This window comes from Pinus tabuliformis, chromosome Q, assembly GCF_031772625.1.
Source record: "Pinus tabuliformis cultivar Carrire ecotype Pingquan chromosome Q, CPIR1, whole genome shotgun sequence".
Classification (NCBI taxonomy): domain Eukaryota; kingdom Viridiplantae; phylum Streptophyta; class Pinopsida; order Pinales; family Pinaceae; genus Pinus; species Pinus tabuliformis.
The window spans coordinates 255351842-255374155 of NC_142296.1; the positions used below are offsets into that span (position 1 = coordinate 255351842).

Genomic DNA, 22314 nt, shown 5'->3' on the forward strand with positions numbered 1-22314 from the left:
GTTTTTAAATTTAAAAAATAAAAATAAAAATAGTTGTTATTTTCTATATAAACAATTAAACATAGATTAATTTGTAATATTGCTTTTCTGGGTTAGTTTGTTTATAAATTAGGCAGAATAATAAATGGTTTCAGAAACTATTATCCAAGTGTATTTAAATAGTTAATTATTAGGAAATTACATTTTCTTGAAGTAATGTGTGAAATTACAACTTAAATACATTTAATTTATCAAAATAATCCTACTATCAACTAACTTGACCCATACTTACCCAAACTCATACAAATAATCAACTTTGTGTTAATGAAATTTCGAATTAATAACTTTTTCACATGGTACAGCACCAAAACTAATGTATGAAAGCAAAATAATACCATCTTATACATAGATACAACAAACACATAAATAAGATTATTGTAAATCCATTCCAAACACCAAAACTCTAGAGCTCCAAAAACTGAAATTAGTGACATGGTACAACACCAAAACTAATGTATGAAAGCAAAATAATACCATCTTATAATTGTAAATCCATTCCAAACAACAAAACGCTTATAATTGTAAATCCATTCCAAACAACAAAAAGCCAGAAGCTCCAAAAACTGAAATTAGTGATAGAACTTGCTTTCATATTGCTTGTATCTTTCTGCACTACAAACCTGCACTACAAACTTATAAATGACTTTAAACATGATACATAATTTCAAACTTCTCATATTTCCTAAACTAAATATTTGCTTTCATATAAATTGTATCTTCATACACTACACTCCTGAACTCAATATTTGCTTTCATATAAATTGTATCTTCATACACTACACTACAGGCCTATAGATGCCGCTGACTGTGTGCTGTTATCATTTCCACTAAGATTAGCGACCTGCTCCTAGCAAGCACCAAGACAGTCATTTTACCGTCAAGCTATTCCTGGTAGTTACCTGTACTCTGTGATAGACTCATGGCTTCGCTAAACTTAGCAGCTTCCTTGACGAGAGCAACTACATCCGTTTTAACAATGGAATCCATACTGGTGCTGCCTGTGATCCCATCGTTCCACTTAAACCATCTGCTGCTCAACCCGCATTCCCATCTTTTGCTCTCTATCGTACCACTTCTGTCCCCTTCTCCTACCCTTGAAATTCGAAATTTCCAATCCTCTGTAACGTAGGTTTCCGTCTCTTTATAGCGGATGTTCATAACCAGAAACCTGCCCCGCGGTGCAAAAACAAGTAACTGATCAGGCGTTCTATCCCTCCAGGCTTGCTCTACGAATTCGACCATTTCTGGCCGAATGTTATTGAGGTCCGCTTCGTGAGTCACAACTCCAAGCCTGAAATCCATTGTTGTCTGCCCTTCTCTACAGAAGATCACAAACCCATGTCTCTTTGGCAGCCTTCGAATTCTAGTAATTACAGCCCTTTGTTCTGAACCAGTGGGGGATCTGGAAGAGGGGTTGAGCATGGTTGATTTCCCTGCTTCCACAGCTTTCCGGAGGCATCGATCTCGCCTTGCAGGATCTAGTAGATTAACATAAGCTTCTTCAGCAACCCTAATGGCATTTTCAGATGTAGCCCCATTATCAAACTGAATCCGGAGCAAACACCTTCGGTAAGCTCTCTCAAGATCATGATCCGACGCTTCCCTTTCCACATCTAGCACCTGCATTCACTTGCTTCATGCTACTCCTAATTAATTGAACAGATTTACCACAATTACTAAAATAAAAGGGGCTTTTCCCTCAATCAATGAAATCGGGCATCAGGGCATCAGGACCATACCTGAAAATAATCTTTTGCGCAGAAAATGCGTTTGAGTTCACTGTTATGCACCGACCCTCGGTTATCATCACAACGAATGGACACATTGAATCGCTGAGGCTGCCCTTCCTCCAGGTCTTCCAGATCTGCAACATGAATGCTAATTTTCTTTCGACTGGAGACCTTCACATATTCCAGCCGTTCTAACTGAACCCTAATATCTCTTACACCTGTCTCTGGACATGCAGTGGAGAAGAAATATTTCAAATTTCTTCCCCTGTATAGCTCCTGCAGGTGTGCCAGAGAAATGAAACCTCCGCTGTGAAATTGATCACATAAATTAGGCCCATCGAAAAGTTGTTTTCCAAATCGAATCATCAATTTAATCGTCCTCGTCGTTTCCTGCTCTTGCGAGCGCAGGAATTGCAGGCAGGGAAGCAATTTGGCTTGATATGCCGAAAAATCCCAATGTGAACATACCACATTATCTGAAAATCCCATCTTGCCTGTAAATTCAGAAGATAGGCTATCCATGTCATCGGAAATTTCAGATTTAAATTTTCGCAATCCATCGGATTCAGGCGTGGAAGATCCCTGCTCCCATCTCGCTCCAGATTTGAAACAAAAGTATGACTTACTAGCTTGATCTCTGTGATACGAAGACGTTTCTCCTGAAAATTTTTCAAAACAAATTTCACTCACAGACTGGAGCGGCTCTGTAAGAGATTTACAGAAACAGGTGACGAAAAAGTCTGGATGGTATCCCTTCCTTTTGATAATGGCAGAGGATACGATACGTTCAATGTCGGAAGCAACACCCTGCACGGCCTTCTCAGAGTGACCGCGTATTTCAACTTTTCCTGAAGATATTCTCACGGAAGAGATCCCCGGAGTGTTTTGGAAGCTCCGAATAGTTCTGCCACTCTTCCCTATAACAACCGCAGTAGCTACGCCAGGAACTTGCAACTCCCTTTGAAAATTGGATGAGGTCTTGCGCATCATCGTTTTCCTGCATTCCATGGCTCTCGGATGTTCAGAAGTGCACTGAGAATCGAAAATGGTTTAGTTAGTGCTTGTACAGCTACGGCGGGACCGTTAAATATTATATTATAATTCTATCTTTTTTTGAAATAATATTATATTACAATTTTATCTTTTTTTTTCAAAGGTGGAAAAACTTATCAAATTCAATTGTCCCACCACAGTGAGAACAGTCATCTCTGGCTGTTATAGGCCAATGTCGGTTTCACCCATCACTGTTATCAAGGGAAACCATGCCCCTTGGAATAACTTGTTGGTGGTCCTTAAAGCAGCTTTTCACACCTGCCAAATGCCTCTGGGTCTTGGGCCATTACTCTGTTTCATTACATCAGAGGAAGACTAGCTCTTAGCCAAGCACAAGCAATTTTAGGGCATACTCCAAGTCCAATTATATTACAATTCTATCAAAATAAAACATAGAAATACAAATTTTAAAAATAAATTAATAAAAATATAAAATAAATAAAATTATTAATTTTCTTTTATATTAAATTTTTTTATTAGATACTGATATTTTTTTATATTTATTTTAAACAATAAATATTCAGTTGTCTTTGTATGGGTTAGAAATTAATAGTTAAAGATTTAAAAGTACTTGATAGGAATAAAATGTCTTTTCTTTACAAATTAAGGGGTGTGATTTTCCTAAACCTAAATAATCTTCATATGAATACCAATAATCCTTATGATGATCTTTAAATTTATTTTTTTATTATTTTTATTATTTTTTTTAATCAATTTTTTTAGTAAAGTAAAGTTTTGTGTTATTAAAAAATCAGATATATATTGTTTTTCTATATTGCTCTATGAAGATTTAGAGTTTCTCAAAACATTACTAAAAACAAAATTTCATAACTCATACAATACCAAACACCAAGAGCCTATACTCAACTATATGCCATGACCAAAACTTACCCATTGTCGAGCAACAAAATTAATACAAAGGCTATCTAAGCAAATAAAAACACAAATGCCATAGCTAATATATAAATGACCATCGCATTACTCTCATAATGAGCTCTTACACAAACATGGACTAACTCCGTAAAAAATACAAAGATCCCATTGGTTGGGGTGATTACAAACAAATGAATCAATAGACCTAGCAGTGAACCAATTTACAAATTTATTTCCTCATCTTTGGTGGAACAACATTGAAGTAGGTGGCAACCGAATCATGAGAAAATAGTCTCACTCCTTTCTACCCCTACGGAGCATTGCCACCTTCTCCCCCTAAGCAACACATTCTCTATCTCGATGGCATAGCTGAGACACAAGGGGCACACCTCGAGCACCCATTATTGATTCCTCGACCTACAAAGAAGAAATAAAAGACACTAGATGCACTCACTCTAGGGCCAAGACTCAAACCAATTACATCATCCTCGTAGCTCAAAATACAAGCCTAAGACTCAATCGTGGTAGTTGTGTAGACAATAGAGGTCGTAGAACCCTCAACGAATGACCCACTCCCCAACACCATGAAACGATAGGAAAAACTCAGATAAAACATAAAATCTCAGATACTTGAGACAAACAAACAATCATGACAACCAATCCCCAAGAACCTAACCAACTAGTTAATGAAATTCACATAACAACATCCCAAATTTTTCATCAAGACCATAAACTCATACTCAAATGTTAGCATAACCAAGATACCTTGGAGCCGACTACGCATGTAGACTACTAAGGACCCATGACCCCTTTCAACAAACTGAGAGTGAAGTTCAAAACAAGGACACACTAACCCTAACAACTTAGCCCCACACAACAAGCTCTTGAAAAGTTAAAAAAACCAGACAATAAAGGAAATATTGGAAATTGGCCTGAAATTTCACGATGCAATAAGAAATTTACATCCTGACCAACCCTCCACGAATCCTGGTGCCAAAGGACTATGCACAGACCCATTTGCTAGGGAAACTCTTTTGCTTCCTCCAATTCTCCCACAAACCAACAAATTCACGTCCTACAAATCCAATTACAGACTCCCACCATGACACAAAATGCTCCATTATTGCAACTAAAACAAAAAAACATGCGACAAGAAGTCAAAGACCAACCCTTGCCTACACTCAAACCGCGAGAGACATACTCTAAATCCATCGTGAGATAAGAGATAAAAAACAATTGCCAAATGAAATTTTGTATGCAGGTGCATACATAGGTATGTCGCACCCCACCTAACTTAAATGCATATAACGTTGGAGGGTGGTAGGCACTGACTCCAAAACCCCATCTCATCCCCATTAACTCCCCATCACATAAATTTTGATTTAAATTCAATAATTTAGAATTTTTTTTAAAAGTAGTGTTTATATAAAATTGTGTTTGATAGATTAAGAATAAAGAGTTTTGTTTCTAAAACCGATAGAAATTATGTTAAATGCTTGATTTCTAAAATTCAAATAATTTAGATTTTAAAAAGTCTTTAAGATAAAGTTTATTTGAAATTGTGTTAAAAAATAATTTTTGAATTCAAATAATTTAGATTTATTTTAGTTAGAGTTTATTTAAAATTGTATTTGATAGATTAAATTAAAATAATTTTATTTTTAAATTTAGTTAAAATTATGTTAAAAATTTGAAATCTATTGTTAAAGAAAATTGTATTCATAAATTTTAATTTTCAAATTTAAATTAATTTTAAAATCATTCATTTTTTTTTTGTAAGTTTGGTAGGACTTTTCAATTTTCAAGTTTAGATGTCCATTATTCACCCTATTAAGAAGAGGGTAGCACAAAATTCGAACCCAAGATCTCTGGTTCAGTAACACTTCATTCCATGACCAACTACCCTAACAAACAATTTTAAAATCACTCTTTATTAATTTAAATATATATATATATATATATATATATATAATCCAAAAACTCTTAAAACTATGAACAAAATGATCTATCCCTCTGGAAAAATATAAGTCTGCCTCCTTACAAAGAAACAAATCATTTTGAATAATATGGTTTTCTTTAATTAATAATAATAAGCCTAACACATATCCCCAACAACTATTAATAATTATTTAAGTTTAAATTTCTAATTTCTAATTATCTCACTCTAAATTTAAAATAAATTATAAATGGTAGAATTTTTTTAACATTTAGACCCGACCTAGATGTGACACCTCATGGGACAGAAATTTTTAAATAAGTTACCTTTTGTTTTTATTTTAATTCAATTGGCATAGAGTCGTGACTTGCTGGACACGGCTAAGAATGAAATGACGCCGGGCGAGGGAAGAAACGCCTTGGGAGAAAGGAACGGACAGTTCTTGTCGTTTGTATGTGTATAACGAGAGGATATGTCGTAATGAGATTCGAATTCAATGTTGATAACTGGTCCACCTACACATACTTTAACTTTACCTCTTCATCATTGTTAATCGATTTCTTCCATATATATTATTGTGTTTAATTTAAAAAAAAAAAAAATTCATATTATTTTAATTATTTAAAATAAAAATCACTAACTACATAGAATGCAAACAGCATTTTCATTAGAGAATGAAAAACTTTAATAAAAAATTTAAAAGAATCCTTTTAACAAAAGTTTAAATATATAAAATATATTAACAACATATAAAGCAAACCATCTTAAAAACGCTTAACGCAAACCACAATGATGATATAAAATTTGAAAGCATTGTAAAGCATAATACATATCAAATATGTTGCCCAATAAGACCAGACCTCTTTATACCTTAAGAATGAATATATGAAAACGTAATATGTTACAAGTTATAATGTAATGGTAGATTTAAACATCATCTTTCTCTATATTTTACTCTAGTGAGTGAAATACTAATAAAAGGTTATATGGTACTTACACATTAAAGAAGGGGAAGATTAGTCAAATTTACGAGGTAGTTTTAAAATATTTTTATATTTTTATATTTACCACTGTAATATGTTATAAGTAATAAAGTAAGGGTTTATTATATTGAGGAGAGTATTAATAAAATGTTATATAGAATGCATTATATTAATTTTGGAAATTAATTTCTAATTCGGAAGATTCGATTATATTAAAAAATATACTTTCTTTGAGGATGGGAGAGATAAATTAGATCATATAAAAAAATACACTTTCTTCCAGAGAGGAGAGATAAATTGGTTTAGATATAACTCAAATTAAATAAACTAGAGTTCATAAATTTGTTTAATTGGTCTTGTACATAACTATCTGTAAACAAAAACAAAAAGCGCATAACCAAAAACATTCACATTTAAGTCGAAGGGTTTGAATATGATAATGCAATCTAGATAGGTGTTTTTGGGTCTTTTGGAGTACCTCTCGCCGTGGAGGAATACCAAGGTGTTGTTTAATCCTCTCCATTCTCCGATCTAGATCCTTTAGGTGCCTCTGTAGGTGTTCAAGGGAGTGCAAGCTATCCATGCAGTTCTCATGCTGGTCCAAGATAATTTGTCTCAGTGAAAACTTCATTTTCCAGTAAAGATCCACAATCTACATGTAATAGTTGAAACGTCCCCTTGTGTGCCCTGTATCTAGGATCCAGTAATCCCACTTCATCAGAACCTTCGTGTCCAAAAGGGTCATCCTAACTCTTTGAGAGGGTGCTCCCCCCTCATTCTTGGTGAGTTCTTCTTAAACATTGGCTAGTGTGAGCTCCCAATATTGCGAGGAAAACTGTTCTAGCCTATGGTGCATGTGGGTGTGACCTTTGTGGGTCTACTCTTGGTAGTAAGTGAACCCTCTTCTAACGTGAGCCTGTTGGCACAACATAGGTAGTAGACCCACAAAAAGAAAAAAAATCAAACGATGACTAAGCCTGCCAGGGTTACGAGAGAAGCATGGGTGGTACCTTGAGAGACCACTGCCAATAAGAAAAACTCCAAACCACCCTGGGATAGCCAATATTGACTTTGGGGCCACAATAATTCCACAAGATAGAATAGCAACAAAAGAACTCTATATCCACAAATTCCCTGCCCAATGCAAGATAACACCTTTGATGATAAAACACCAAGATAATAATCACCTCATAAATCAAGGGTCGACATATATGAATGGAGATAACACTGCTAGAAAGGGGAGAAAGGGAGGAGTGTAAAACTTAGAGAGAAACCATGGAGGTGAACTAAAATCACCAAGAAAGTGAAAATGAAAGACTTTCTAAGAATAATAGGGAGAGAAAACTATACAAGGAAAATTCTTTGATCACCGACCTCACCCATTCACCATCTTGGCCACCCTAGAGACTACCCAAAATAATTGATATAATACAATTCAAAGAAAAAACACATTAATATTATACTGCATTTAGTGCCCCAGAGCCCGGAGGAGGACGCTAATCATAGCCTTATGAAATTGCAACTAGGGAGTTGATAGCTCTGCACTGAAAGACCCTTCATGTTTTCTACATACATCCTGCCTATTCACCCTTGTCACCAAAAAGATTGGCTTTTCCTCCACCACCTACTTCTGTTTACCTGTAGATGAGGTGCCTACGCTCCATAGCCATGAGTTTACAACTTGAATGGGGTAATAATAACCTCTTCCATCACACAATGAACCGCTTGAACCATGCACCCTCTATCCATTGTCGTCTCCCACCATCACATTTAATTGCATGTAGAACTCATATGTTGCTACATTTAATATCGTGAGGGGTGGGTTGCCACATCCCCCAGTTCATTTACTAGGTAATATTGTGAGGGGTGGGTTGCCACATCCCCGGTTCATTTGCTAGGTAATATCATGAGGGGTAGGTTGCCACATTCTCCAGTTCATTTGCTAGGTGGAGTAGTGGCATCCCTCCCCCCCGTCCCCCACCTCCACCTCGATAGTCACCCAATGCGAGGATATCATACTCACATATTAAGAGGAAAGTTACTGAAAATTATTCAACTATTTAAAAAAAATTCATATATAGCTATTATTAAAATAAGAAAAAAGTTTGATGAATGATCACAAATTTAGGTGATTATTGGGTAAGAAAATTAATATTAAGTTAATGTTAATCATTCCAATTAATCTACAAAAAATGAACAAAGATTACGTCAATAACTATGGAATTTTAGTAGATGTATTTATGTCAAATTATGTGTATATTCATGACACTATTTTTGGTTATCGAGTGGAGAATGTGTTGTATCCTCAATATTGTTCTTTGGAAGATAACGACTCCAAGGAACCCTATGGAGGAAACTATCCTTCCTATTTTAGGGCTCAAGCTATCTCTTGCACCAAAGGAGGTAACTTCAGATGATCAAAATGATAGCTTCTTTAAACAAATTTAGAACAACACCTTTAAACACCCTAAATGCCATATTTGAAAAATTTGTATTTAACAAATGTTTGAGTAATAATGCAATGCATAGATACTAGAAAACTTAAACTAGATCATCAAACAAGAATCCTTTTAATGGGAATATTTATCCCACCACACATACATATAAAAATATAGATGGTAAGAAGAAGTTAGTCTCAGATACTGAAGGTAAGATCATGGGTATTCCTTGGTATTGATGAGAAATTGTCAAGAGGGTTGTTGAGGGTAGTAGTCCTTAACTTTCATGATAAAGAAGAAAGTATATTAGAAACATTTAAATAGATTTCAATGCATGCAAGAAAATAATTGAACCCCATATCTAAACCTAATAACATCAATGGCTAAAAAACCATACAAGTCTTGATTTTTGAGAAAATAAAATATTTATCACAAACAGGAAGCAATAAATTCCAAACCTATTAAACGTATTTAAAGGAAAATATCACTTAGAACATGAACAAGTTGTCAAGAAACCCCAAAAAAGAAAGTGTTTCACTAAATAATTGAGACCAAATATTCCTAACAATCATAATAAAAGGGTGAGATTGAAGCTGTAAATATTTATTATAACCAAAGAAAATAATTACAACAATTTTAAGAAGAAGACTATGCTGATAAATATAATATAAAAGAAAAAGAAGAGAGGTTCTACATGCTGAGTGGTGAATCCAATGATTGATATATTTATTTCTATGTTGAAATGTTCTGCCTAGCCCTGAGAATTTAGCCTCCTTGTTGGAGCTTGAGGTTATGCGATCACCAAACTATGAAAGAGATCAAACCCTATCTATCCATGCATGGGAAACAATATGCTAATGCTCTAGTTATATAGCTTAAGATTATAGGTTTGTTATGCATATGTATACTTTGTTTACACACATAAAGAGGTAGTATTATAAACCTACAATCATAGAATATATTAGTACTACACAATCACATAAAATATTAGTGATATAAAACAATGTCAATCATAACATATAAACATATATATATGTGACTACCAACAAAGAACAATAAAGAAAAGTAGAAATTATAGAGTATTACCAAAAAATGATCTATGTAACAAGAAATATAATACTAGCATGATGTAGCTACGTTGGGGGGCCCTCCCATCCAACTACTTCTCCTACAAAGAAAGTTTCACACTATGCATAGAGACATGAAATGAACATACTCATAAATGGCATCAATCAATTTTTGCGGGGGCTTTCACAAAGCTTGCTATCTTTCTACAGTGCTGCTACAGTGCCGCGCGCTCCACGCGCTATGCTGCTGTCACTCTCTGCTGACTTGGCCTTGCTGTGTCTCATCGTTTGTCTTCACTGATCGACCTCTGGTGAACTTAGTGCGAACCTACTCGTATCTTTCACGCTCTGCAACCTTACATACGACTTCCTCACCTTCCAATGGTCTGGCATCCCTTCGAAAATTTGGTGAACCCCTAATGAACTTCGAGTGAAGATTATGAAACAACTACTACACAACAACACAATTTAAAGCACACAGTACCCATAAGCGGAAAATGAAATAACACTCTTTTATTGAATTTTTAGATATCGATTACACTTGATTTACAGTCTGTTCATACCAGAGATGGACTATGTTCGCATTTACTAGACTGTTGCTACTCAATACTGAGATAGCTTACTGGAGGCTACCTGGCGATTACACAGACTCTGTCTTTGAACATATACTCGAAACACACATATAGACAGACACACTAATGATCTGGCCACTTTAGGTTCCCACCAGTGCTCTCACATTGATGTGCAGGCTTCTCAAATCACCTAAAGACTTGAGTTCTTCTCGTGATGCAAGTAGATCAGACTGAATGTCCACAATTGTAGAGCAGGAGAAGCTCTCGACTCCCAAATCCAAAAGACACAATAACTCTAACTCTCGATGCCCCAAATGAGCCTGAACCCCTTCGTTTTATAGGAAGAAGAGGGGACAAACATCTGACCATCGAACCAACAAGTTGAGTATGAAAGATTCTATCAATCACGAAGATGTGGTTCAATATCCACCAAAAGTCAAAGAAGTGCTCCGAGCCTCGTGACTAAAAAATCTTTCCCCTATTACAAGATTACAATCAATCTTATGGAAAACATATTATCTAAAAAGTGGATGCCTTTTAACTAGTTAAGGCCCATGAGGAAACTGGTCATGAATAATTCTCATGACTAGACAACATAATTACATAGTGGAGCTTTCTGGATAAACCCATGGAAACCTTTTTATGTAGAAGGACTAGCTCTGTCGGATGATTTACCGAGAGCCATGATTCCTAGGAACCTACTTCTAGGATAAATGAGGCCGTCCCATGCCTTTGTATAGATTTACCGAACTATCATACGTTTATTCAGCACATACTGATGCTTTATTTTAGTCATGACTAGCCATTTGTCATGCCTAGCCATAAATTGTTGCAGTATATGGTGATCTAGATAATTCAACAGATCACTTACTGTGGTACAAGGAATATGAAAACAATGAACGAAATTTCTATGGTAGCATTTATCACATGTCATCTGAAAATAACTTTCATAGAAGATTGGATCTATAGCAGTGCAATTTACTCCAAAATCTCTCCACCAGTCACCTAACCATCCTGAAAATTGATTTCTTTGCATGGACCTAATTGATCCAAATTTTAGTTTTGTATAATGGATTTCTTTCTTTCCATCAACATTTAGGAGATACCACCATAATTCTTTGTAACCTGCAAAATTAAAAATAGTGTCAGGAAAAATAAGATTAGGGTTATTTTGTGGCCATAAGATAGGAGAATTTCTGGTGATTGTCCAATCTGTGTTTCTGGTTCTATTGATGACTAAATATCTGTGATAAATATTTCTTTGTCTTCCTCCTTCAGACCAGATCATTGCGATGTCATGGAAATTATTTTGCAATGCCTCTTCTGCTTGATGAGCTATAGCCATACTGATAGTATACACCATATCATGGATCCAGCAATTTCCTTTGGGAAATACTCTTCTTTCAGGCACTAGGTGTAAAATATCTGTATGTGGCTGTAGATCTGCATCTAAGACTTTTGTTTGTCTTAGCTGCCAGGTTGGCTTCCAGTTCTCCTTGTATTCTTCCCAGCTTTGGTCCTCTCTGATAGTTTTGAGAACTTCTTGTTCATTATCTAGGTCCCATTCAGTAACAATAACAAAAACATGTTCTTGTTCTTGTGACTGGGTTTGTATGTATTCTCGGCTGAGAAAATCAGGTAGATAGTTGTCTTCTCCTTTGATGTGTTCCACTTTGAAATCAAAATTTGCAAAAAGGGCTTGCCATCTGGCGAATTTGGCTTCTCCAGGCTTCTTGATATCTTTATTAAGCACCTTCTTAAGGGCAGACGCATCTGTCCTGAGAAGAAATGGTTTATTGACCAGATGGATCTCGAATTTGTTGATGCTATTCCATGCTGCTTTCACCTCTTTTTCTATAGTAGAATATCTTTTCTCAGTGGGGTTCCATGTTCGTGAAGTGAACTGGATCATCTGTTCTTCATTATCTTTTTTCTGTTTTAATATACCCCCCCATCCGATGTTGCTGGTATCGGATTCTACAATATTATAAGCTGCATCAGTAGATATATACAATATGGGAAGGTCTCTGACCTTGTCTTTAATCTTTTGAACTGCTCTAGTATGGAGTGGAGTCCAAGGTTCAGGATTTTTGCGTAGCCTCTGATTTAATAAGATTCTGTCCTTGGCGCAGTCTTGATAGAAATTACTTACGTAATTTAAACAACCAAGAAATCTTTGTAGTTGTGTCTTGTCTATAATGATGTCTAGAAATTTGTTAGAGAATTCCAGAGCATGTTTTTGCAAGGAGATTTGGCCATTGAATATAGTATGGCCAAGAAATTTAATGGAAGCCTAGACTTCGATTTTCTTTTTGCTTAATACAAGACCATTCCTTTTCATTGTATTTACAAAGGTTTGTATATGTTTAAAATGATCTTGCAATTTTTTTGAAAAGATGAGTATATCATCTATATACACAATCAACCAATCGAAGAAGGGTTTAAATATAGAGTCCATCACCTTATAGAACTTGGATGGTGCATGATTTAGGCTGAAAGGAATTACATTCCATTCATAATGTCCGGCTAGGACACTAAAAGCTGTTTTAAATTTATCCTTCTCTGATATAGAAACTTGCCAAAATCCTAATTTCAGATCAAACTTGGAAAATATTTTTGCTCCTACTATTCTACTTATCAGATCTCCTTTGTGGGGAATCAAATATGTATTATCTGCTAGTATTGAGTTCAAAGGCTTATAATTGATGACTAGCCTTGGGATGCCTCTGATTTGTTCTGCTCTTTTATTTACATAGAACCCATAACAATTCCACGGGCTCTCTGATTCTCTGATCAATTTCTTACTCAACAGATTCTTGATTTCTTTTTCGCAGAGATCACAATATTCCTTGTTCATCGGAATTGCCTTACTTTTACATGGCTTACCTATATATTCTATTTTATAGGGCAATTCAACACAATATTGCTTTCTGTGCCAAAAAGCATTTGGATCTTCTGCACAACATTCTTTCTCTATTTGTGCCTTTAATTTTGAAATCTTCTTTTGTATTGTTGGTAAGCTTAGCTATTGTGAGATATGAATGGTGGATTTCAGATCTTTTAGATCTGTTAGCTTTGATTCAGCTTTCTTTAGCTCTTCCATAGTTTGAACCATTGTCGAGACTCATGGAGCTGAGACATATGGTAATTTAATTTTTCTTGGGCCATTCGAGGAGGTAGGAAGAGTAATAAAATATCCACCCATATTCTTTTTTGTTCTAAATGAACCATGTGGTTCAACAGTAGCCAAAAATATGTTACCTAAAATACAATCAACAGGGATGTCAGCAACTGCAAATTTTAATTTTATGCAGTGATTATCAAAGCAGATAGATGCCTTGGGAATTTCATACTTCAGCGTTTTACTTCCCAAGCCAATAACTTTTCTTTCTGCTGTCATCCAATATTTAGCAGGGATCACTTTTGTATTTAAAATATTTACATCTGCTCCATAATCAATAAGAGCAGTCAATTTGAACATCTGTCCCTGTATGCAAATATTTATTTGTACATGATGTTTCCGGTATTTGATGGTGAGTATCCTCATTTCCTAAAATCCTGAAGTAGTATCTTTTCTTCCTTCATAAATCTGTACATTTGGCTTGTAAAATTCTTCTGTAGCATATTCTTCTATAGGATCTGCTTCATCAATGGATTTTCCTTTTTCTAATCTTACAATCTAGGATTTAAGAATAGAAATTTCAGACTTGAGATTGTGAATTTCATGACTTAGCCCCCAAGGTAAGCGCACAAACCTTATCCTGTTGTTGATGTCTTTGGAATGATTTTTCATTCTTTTCATAAGAGGCATCCATGAAGAGTGACTTATTTGAAGAACTTCTGCTGGAAGATTTCATTTGGTCCATGAAGGCTTCCATAAGGTGATTCTTCATTTCTCCTTCTTCCATAGCTCTTATTTGAGACAAGATTTTTATCTCATCTTCTTCTGTTTGTGCCATAAAATTTTTTCTTTGTATTTCTGTGGCTGTATATCTTCATCAGAAGATTCATTAGAAATTTCAGATTCAGAAGAGAAAATACATTTACAATTTTCAGAATCTGAACAATCACAAGCATTTGCATAAAAATTAATGCTTCAACTTCTTCTTTTGAAGTATATACAGAACTAGAACTTTCAACAGATGAGTCAAGCAACTGTTGCTACTGAACTTGGGGGTGTTCTTTGATCACCATATTGGGGCAATGGTCAGTTTTATGATTCCTAGACCCACACCTCATGCAAAGATACTGAGCCTCTGTTTTTGGAGTTTTTAATTTTTGAGTTTGAGGCTGAGATTTCTTGCCTCGATTTCTTTTTGATTATTCACCGACTGGACAGTTATTTGCAGTATGTCCATTTTTTCCACACAACCAACAAGTTAATTTATTCCATTTTTCTTGCTTGGAACTATGCAAGTGAATATCAGAAGGTTTATAATAATGTGTCTTAGGGACATATTTGTAATATCCCTTCCTTTTATGCTGTCGAAAAGATCGGCCTTTCGACTTAAAGTCTTTTCTGGTTGATAAATTATTTTCTTTCTTGGCTCGTTTCTTGATTTTTCTCCTTTTTACTAATGGATCATCAAGAGATAACCCATACTTGCTGCACAATGATTTGCTGTCGGGGAATCTGGACAACTTTTCTAGAGACTTATTAACTTTCGAGCTTGTGCAAAGACCAACCAGAGCTTTAGTAATAATTGAATATATTTGTCCCCATGTGTAAGACTCAAAAGGCATTTGAAAAAATTATTGCATTCTGAGATAGTCAACAAACTTGGAAGGAAGTGCTGCAAGATAAACTTGCTTCCATAACAAATTCTTTGAGTCTTTGACTTCATAGATTCTCTACATCCAATCTCGATGGAAGTCTTCATATTGGGATATTTTATTGCACTTGAGATTCATTAAAATAATCTCATGCTTATCGGCTATTTCAGCCTCAGAACCACACCAGTGTTCAACAATCATGGAGGTCAAGGCTCTAATCATGTTGTTTTGTACTGTCCCATATGAATTATGAATTATATTTCCTTGCTCATCTTTGAGAAGCTGTTCTTCCATCTGTTTAATTAAAGTAGGAGAAGATTCTGTTTCCCACCATTTTGATAGTGTGCCTGTGAAACACTGGATAATTGTTTTGCAGGCTTCTACCTCAGTTTTTCCTCTTAGACACATAAGTTTATATTTGGTAAACATCATGTCTACCATTTTTCTTATCTGGCCGACACTGAGGTTATCTATAGTCCATTCCCTATGAGAATATCTGCTGTACTGACTTTCCAAAGGCTCATATATAGGCATAACTTCTGGCTCTTTTTCCTCTTCCTTAAACATACTTGCTATAGAAATATGTTCACTTGGAGTTTCAACTTTTTCTGGTTCTTGGGATGCAATTTCTTTGGGAAATAAAAAAGGAAACCTGTCAACTGGCTTGACAGGATCCTGAATACGGACACTTGCTTTATGAAAAAAAGAAGAAGGAACTGGTTTTTCTGCTTTGGATATAGATAATTGATTCATCTTTTGTACCAGTTCATTTATCTATCCAGATGTAGAACCAATATGTTCTACCATTTTTTCTTCAACATTCTCTAGCTTTATTAGAGATTCTCTAACATATCCTCTAATTACTGAAGTAGAATTTTGAACATTATTCAAGGAATTATTTACAGAATTTAAAGAAACTTGGACAATATCAAATTGTTCTTTGACCTCTTTGGATTTGGCCATGTTCATTTCAAGACCTTTCACAGCTGTGTTTGTCCAATTCAGCTGTTTAGAAGTTTTATGTATTCTGCCATCAGTACCAAATGCACTGTCATCCTTTAATACTAATGGTATTGCTTTGGTAGAATTTTGTCCTTCTCCAAGCACTATGCCTTTGTATGGAGGAAAAGTTGTAGGTGTTTCAACTTTAAGGCCATCTAGTGCTATCCAAGAATGTTGAGATGAAGTGGATGCATTAGTCATTAAAATCATTTGTTGCTTTCTCTTTTCTAACCAAACATAGAATGAGATCCATGTGTTAGTACAGTCCATGTGGTTTTTCCATTCTTGAGACAATTTTATTTTCTCAGACATAGAATGACTGAAACCAAATTCTTCTGCTTTAGGATTTGTAAAAAGATCCCAATTCAACATGGCTTTCATCCATTTGGCAGGGACTCTATTTTTCAGACATCCATCCATTAAAGTGAAGAATTTGTGCATCTCCATGACTGCTGGCTTTTTGCAGTCATCCGGAACAGAACCAAATCAACAATCTGGTATAAGGCCATTAGCTTGCTCAAGATAACCAAGACCATATCTCGGTTTGGCTGGTCTCATTACTGAAAACATTTGGGTTAACCTCGAATATTCATTTTCCAAAATAGGAATCTCATGCATCATTAAAACATTCTCTAACTCATGAGGAAATGGAATTTCTAAGCACTTAGGATTAGGACATGGATTGATAGAAGTTGTAGGTGGGGCTTCACCAGTCCTAGGATGATGGTTCTCATGGATTACTAAATCTGCAAGCTGGCTTAAAATAACTGGATACTGACACTCTGGACATTTAACTTCTAGGGAAGAAAAATTTACCATCTGGGCTAATTCAAACAATGAAATATGTTTGCAAGTATTTACAAGAGAACTTGTGCAAGTAGTGTCAACAAGTTCAGGATTTCTGTATAATGGTGAACTCCTGCACATTTGATCTGTCCTCTTTCGGTCTATAGTATATCTACGGGGGAAAGATAAGATAGCAGATGAGGACTCTTCTCTGACATGAAATGAACATACTCATAAATGGCATCAATCAATGTTGCATTTCATTTCAATGTCTCCAAAATTAAATATCAAGCTAGAGTTGCAGACAAACCCAATGATTAGATCGACCATGATAGAATTACAAATTAAATTTTTATGAATTCATCTCTCCTCCCTTATGTGATGCAAAGAAGGTGAAATATATAATATTTACATAAGGAAATGAATGAGCAGATAGATCCATAGAATCCCTTGTATTGTACATGGAATACATCATCAGATCATATCCAAAACTATGAAGGAGAAATCCAAATTTATTCCCATCCCTTCTTGGGTTCATATCCAATCCATCGAACTGCAATCAACATTCCTCCATGAATTTTGAAAAATTGGTTCATGCGGACATAGTTACCTTATGTACATCCCCTAATTTTAGGTTTGGTTAACGAATATTTGATCGGCATCCAATGTGCTCCACAATGATCCATGTCCCAATCCAATGAACACTGAAGCATGTTGAGGATGTTGGGAGAAAAACCAATGTCACCATTTCTTTTCTAGATATGTGCAAACATCATGTTTATGTGGGATACCAAAACCCATGATCATTACAAGATCTACTTAAAACCTTCATTAACGACATTAAATATAAATTAATCCTTCTATTATGCGAAAAAAATGGAATAACTGAAAAATAACAACGAATGACCTTCTGAACCTTTCCTAGTCACTTTTTCCTTTTAATGATATAAGAAAGGGAAAATACTTAGTAAAAAATGGGTTTTTGTGAGGTTGAAGAGGGTGGAATGGTAGTAAAATCCATGTCAATTTTGAGCCCTGACATAATTACTTAACATGGTTGAAAATTGTCAAGAATCATTCATTAGCGTACTCCCTAGTTGTGCTTTAGGGGTGGTATTTGATTACGTTGCAGTTAAGAGTTCATAGGGATCTCATCACGACCTTACTTAGGTTGTTATTTTACCTTTTTCCCTACATCATTAGTAATAAAGTTAAGGGTGAAATAAGAACTATTACCTCAAAACGAGAACTCTAGCCCAAAAATGGCAAAAAAACATGAAAAAACAACCCCAAAATGAAAAGTGTATATTCTAAAACGATGTTTTTTTTAGGGTAAATTTTCAACATTTTATTAAAAACCAATTTTTTTTACAAAAAAGATTGAAAAAACACCCTTGAAACAAAAAGTGTTGATGCTGGAATAACAAAAAAAATTGGATTACAATTTTGAGAATTTCTAGCAATGTAATTAAAGATAAAATATTAGGATTTTGAAAAACCATAAAATTCCAACAATTTTCAGACATGATGTTAAAGATAAAATATCATGTCTTAATTTATTATAATTCCAACAATTTTCATCCATCTTGTTAAAGATAAAATATATTGACTCTAAACAACCCTAAAATTGTAATTGTTTTCAACCATAGCATTAAAGATTAAATATCATAAGTCAGAAAAACCCTAATATTTTGACAAATTTTCAACCATAGAATTGAAAACCATAAGTTTTTAACATATTTGAACCATGAAATTATTTACAAATTATATGACTACAACAATTTTTAAAAATGAACAAGTAGATGAAAGTTTCATTATTCCAAGAGTAATTTCTATTTTAAAGGCTAAAGGTATAACTCTTTTGAAATCTGAGCCTAAGACAACTTATCTTATTGCAAGAAAAACCTAAAAATAAACCATCAAAATGAAGTTCCCCCTTTCAATGAGGCACTCAATTTTTAACATTTTTAAAAGTATCTTCTACTGAATGATAACAATAAATAATATCATGGAAATATCACTGTATAATTTAAAATTTGAACATAAATTTCTAATATTTTTTTACTTTTAATAAAAATATGAACAAATGATAACAATAAATAATATCATGGCAATATCACTGTATAATTTAAAATTGAACATCAATTTCTTATATTTTTTTACTTTTAATCAAAATATGAACAAATGATAACAATAAATAATATCATGGCAGTATCACTGCCACAGGGGCTTCACTGGGGGAGCAATATCATACCACATGGGTTCATATTATGGGATATATATTGAGGAAAAAATGACATAATATATTGAGGGATATATAGGGGGTAAAGGGTCTTTATATTGGCAAATATAAAAAATGGAGCTTAAAGTTAATGAAAAAATATAAAGGGGTATAAAAAAAATGTTAATGAAAAAATGGATATTTATAATATCTAGTGAAAGTAGGGGTTTTTTGAATTGGGAAGTTGTATTGGGTCCATATTAGTAGGAGGTTATATAATGTTATTTTTAGAGGGATTTTCCAATATGTAGTCAAATTAAGGGTATTGTTTAATATGCCGCGAACGCACGTGATAGGTTAGAGTTTCACTGAGTGAATTCCCTGTGATCATTGCATAGCTGTAGGAATTTACAGGGTAAGTTCCTTAGATAGAACACCAAAGGACACTGCTAACAAATAGATCACAGATCAGTACACCAATATTCTTGACGTGGTTAAAACCTCAAAGAGGGAAATAGTCCACGCCCTGAGCCAATGCGGCCACTTTAGGAAATTTATTAATGTAAAAGAAAGAAAATTTACATAAGCTTCTCTCATGAACGATCACCTTACAAATGACCCTCCATTCTCTTTAAATAGATATCATGGAGCAATCGGGTGTTAAGCCATCGATCAAGTGTAGGTAATACCGAAGAGAGAATGAACCGTCAGATCACTTCATGTCTAGAACATATCATGACCGTCGGATTGTAAGTTACAAAAAGTACATACTAAAGAAACACACTTTACCTAACTATACACTAGACCAAGTTATACTTAACTATTTCCTATGTGTCGGAATATCCTAACATCCCCCTTAAGAACAACTTGGGATAGGATTGAAGGATTTACAAATATGACACAATAGGAGAAGGAAGGAGGCATTAAAGCCTATCCCCCCTTAGTGAAAAATTCTTGAACTCCAACCATAAATCGAAGTTTATTAAACTTCACCTCTATGAGAGCCTTTGTAAAGATGTCTGCAACTTGATCATTAGTTGAACAATATTGCACTTTAAGAACATGGTCATGAATGAGCTTTTTGATGAAGTGAATGTGTAGTTCAATGTGTTTTCTGCGCTGATGTTGGACTAGATATTTTCATAGTTTAATGGTACTTTGATTATCACACCAAAGTGTAGTCAGATGCTGCTGCTGAAAGCCAAACTTTGACAGGATCTGACGAAGCCATAGGGCTTCCTTACTAGCTTCTATAGTGCCACGATACTCTACTTCTGCTAAAGAAAGAGAAATGACACTTTGTTTGTTACAAGCCCATGTAATAGGTCCAGAACCAAGAGTGAAGACATAACCTACAGTAGACTTTTGATCATCAGGGTCACCAGCCCAATCGGAATCAGTGAAACCAACCAATAGTGGAGATGCTTCTGCACTGTAATGAATCCCAAGCTGAACTATACCTTGAAGATAATGAAGTACTCTTTTAGTTACTTTCCAATGACTTTCATGTGGGTTTTGCATAAAATGAGCAATAAGGCCAACAACGAAGGAAAGGTTAAGATGGGTATGGGTTAGATACAAAAGTTTTCCTACAAGGTGACGGTATAAGGTAGCATCAACTTCAGGGGAAGTACAAGTGACTGAAAGTTTGGCTCCAGAATGAAAGGGAGAAGGCTCTAGCTTATAGTGTTCCATGTGAAAGTGGCATAGAAGATCACAGGCATGCTTGGACTGGGAAAGGGAAATACCTTGCTTGGATTGCAAGACTTGAAGACCACGAAAATAATGCAAGTGTCCTAAGTCTGTCATTTCAAATTGATTTTTAAGGCTGGACTTCACATGGTTTATAAGGTTGGGATCACTACCAATAAGGATAAGATTATCAACATAAAGAACACGAATGATAAGAGACTTACCCACTTTCTTGGTGTAGACAGTATTGTCAGAATGACACCTAGAAAAGCGAGTATCTAAAAGAAAGCTATCTATTTTGGCATTCCAAGCCCGAGGGACTTTCTTGAGACCATAAAGGGATTTATAAGCTGAAATACAGGGTTGGAGTCTGTTTTTATAAAGCTAGGAGGTTGTTCCATATATATTTATTCATGCAAGTCCCTATGTAAGAATGCAGATTTAACATCCATCTGATGGAGTTCCCATTTGAAAGAGGCATCAAGGGAAATAACAAGGCAGATAATGTTCATTTTTGCAACAAGGAAGAAGGTTTCAGTATAGTCAATGCCTTAAACTTGTGAAAAACCCTTAGCAACAAGACGAGCTTTATGTTTATCAACTTTTCCATCTGGTCCAAACTTGGTTCTGTAAACCCATTTGCATCTAAAAAGTTTTCATCCCTTTGGAAGAGGAACGAGATCCCATGTATCATTTGCCAATAATGAACGATATTCTTCATTCATAGCTATGTCTCAATATGGATGGCTTGAAGCTTCTGCAAAAGTGTCAGGATCATAATTCACTGAAGCTAACTGAGAACTTGTACGTTGTTGATCTGTAGGATCACCTGCAAGAGCACCTGCTACATCTCGAGTAGCACGAACCCATTTTGGAAGCTGAGGAGTTGAAGGAGGATCCAAAGAAGATGGGTGAGGATTATCATCCTCATTGTCATCATCTGAAGAAGAAATATTTTCAGAAGTAGAAGGGATAGAGAGAGGTGGCACATCCGCCAAACTAGGCTTGTAGGCTGATATATTTTCAACAAAATTTACATCTCTTCTAGTGATAAATTTTTGGATTTAGGTGGAAGAAGTCTATATCCTTTGACATCTTTAGAATATCCAACAAAATACATTTTTCACTCTTAGGTTCTAAGGCTTTATG

At 34.9% G+C, this 22314-nt stretch overlaps 1 protein-coding gene across 1 annotated transcript; it reads right to left on the bottom strand.

The window, feature by feature from the left end:
• Positions 1-594: 594 nt before the first annotated feature.
• LOC149219130 (uncharacterized) lies at positions 595-2855 on the bottom strand. The gene is made up of 2 exons (XM_089384278.1): positions 1779-2855; positions 595-1659 (listed from the first exon to the last, which is right to left on the bottom strand). The coding sequence occupies exons 1-2, from the start codon at positions 2775-2777 to the stop codon at positions 922-924; spliced, it is 1737 nt and encodes a 578-aa protein (XP_089240404.1). The 5' UTR covers positions 2778-2855; the 3' UTR covers positions 595-921.
• Between the last annotated feature and the right edge of the window lie 19459 nt (positions 2856-22314).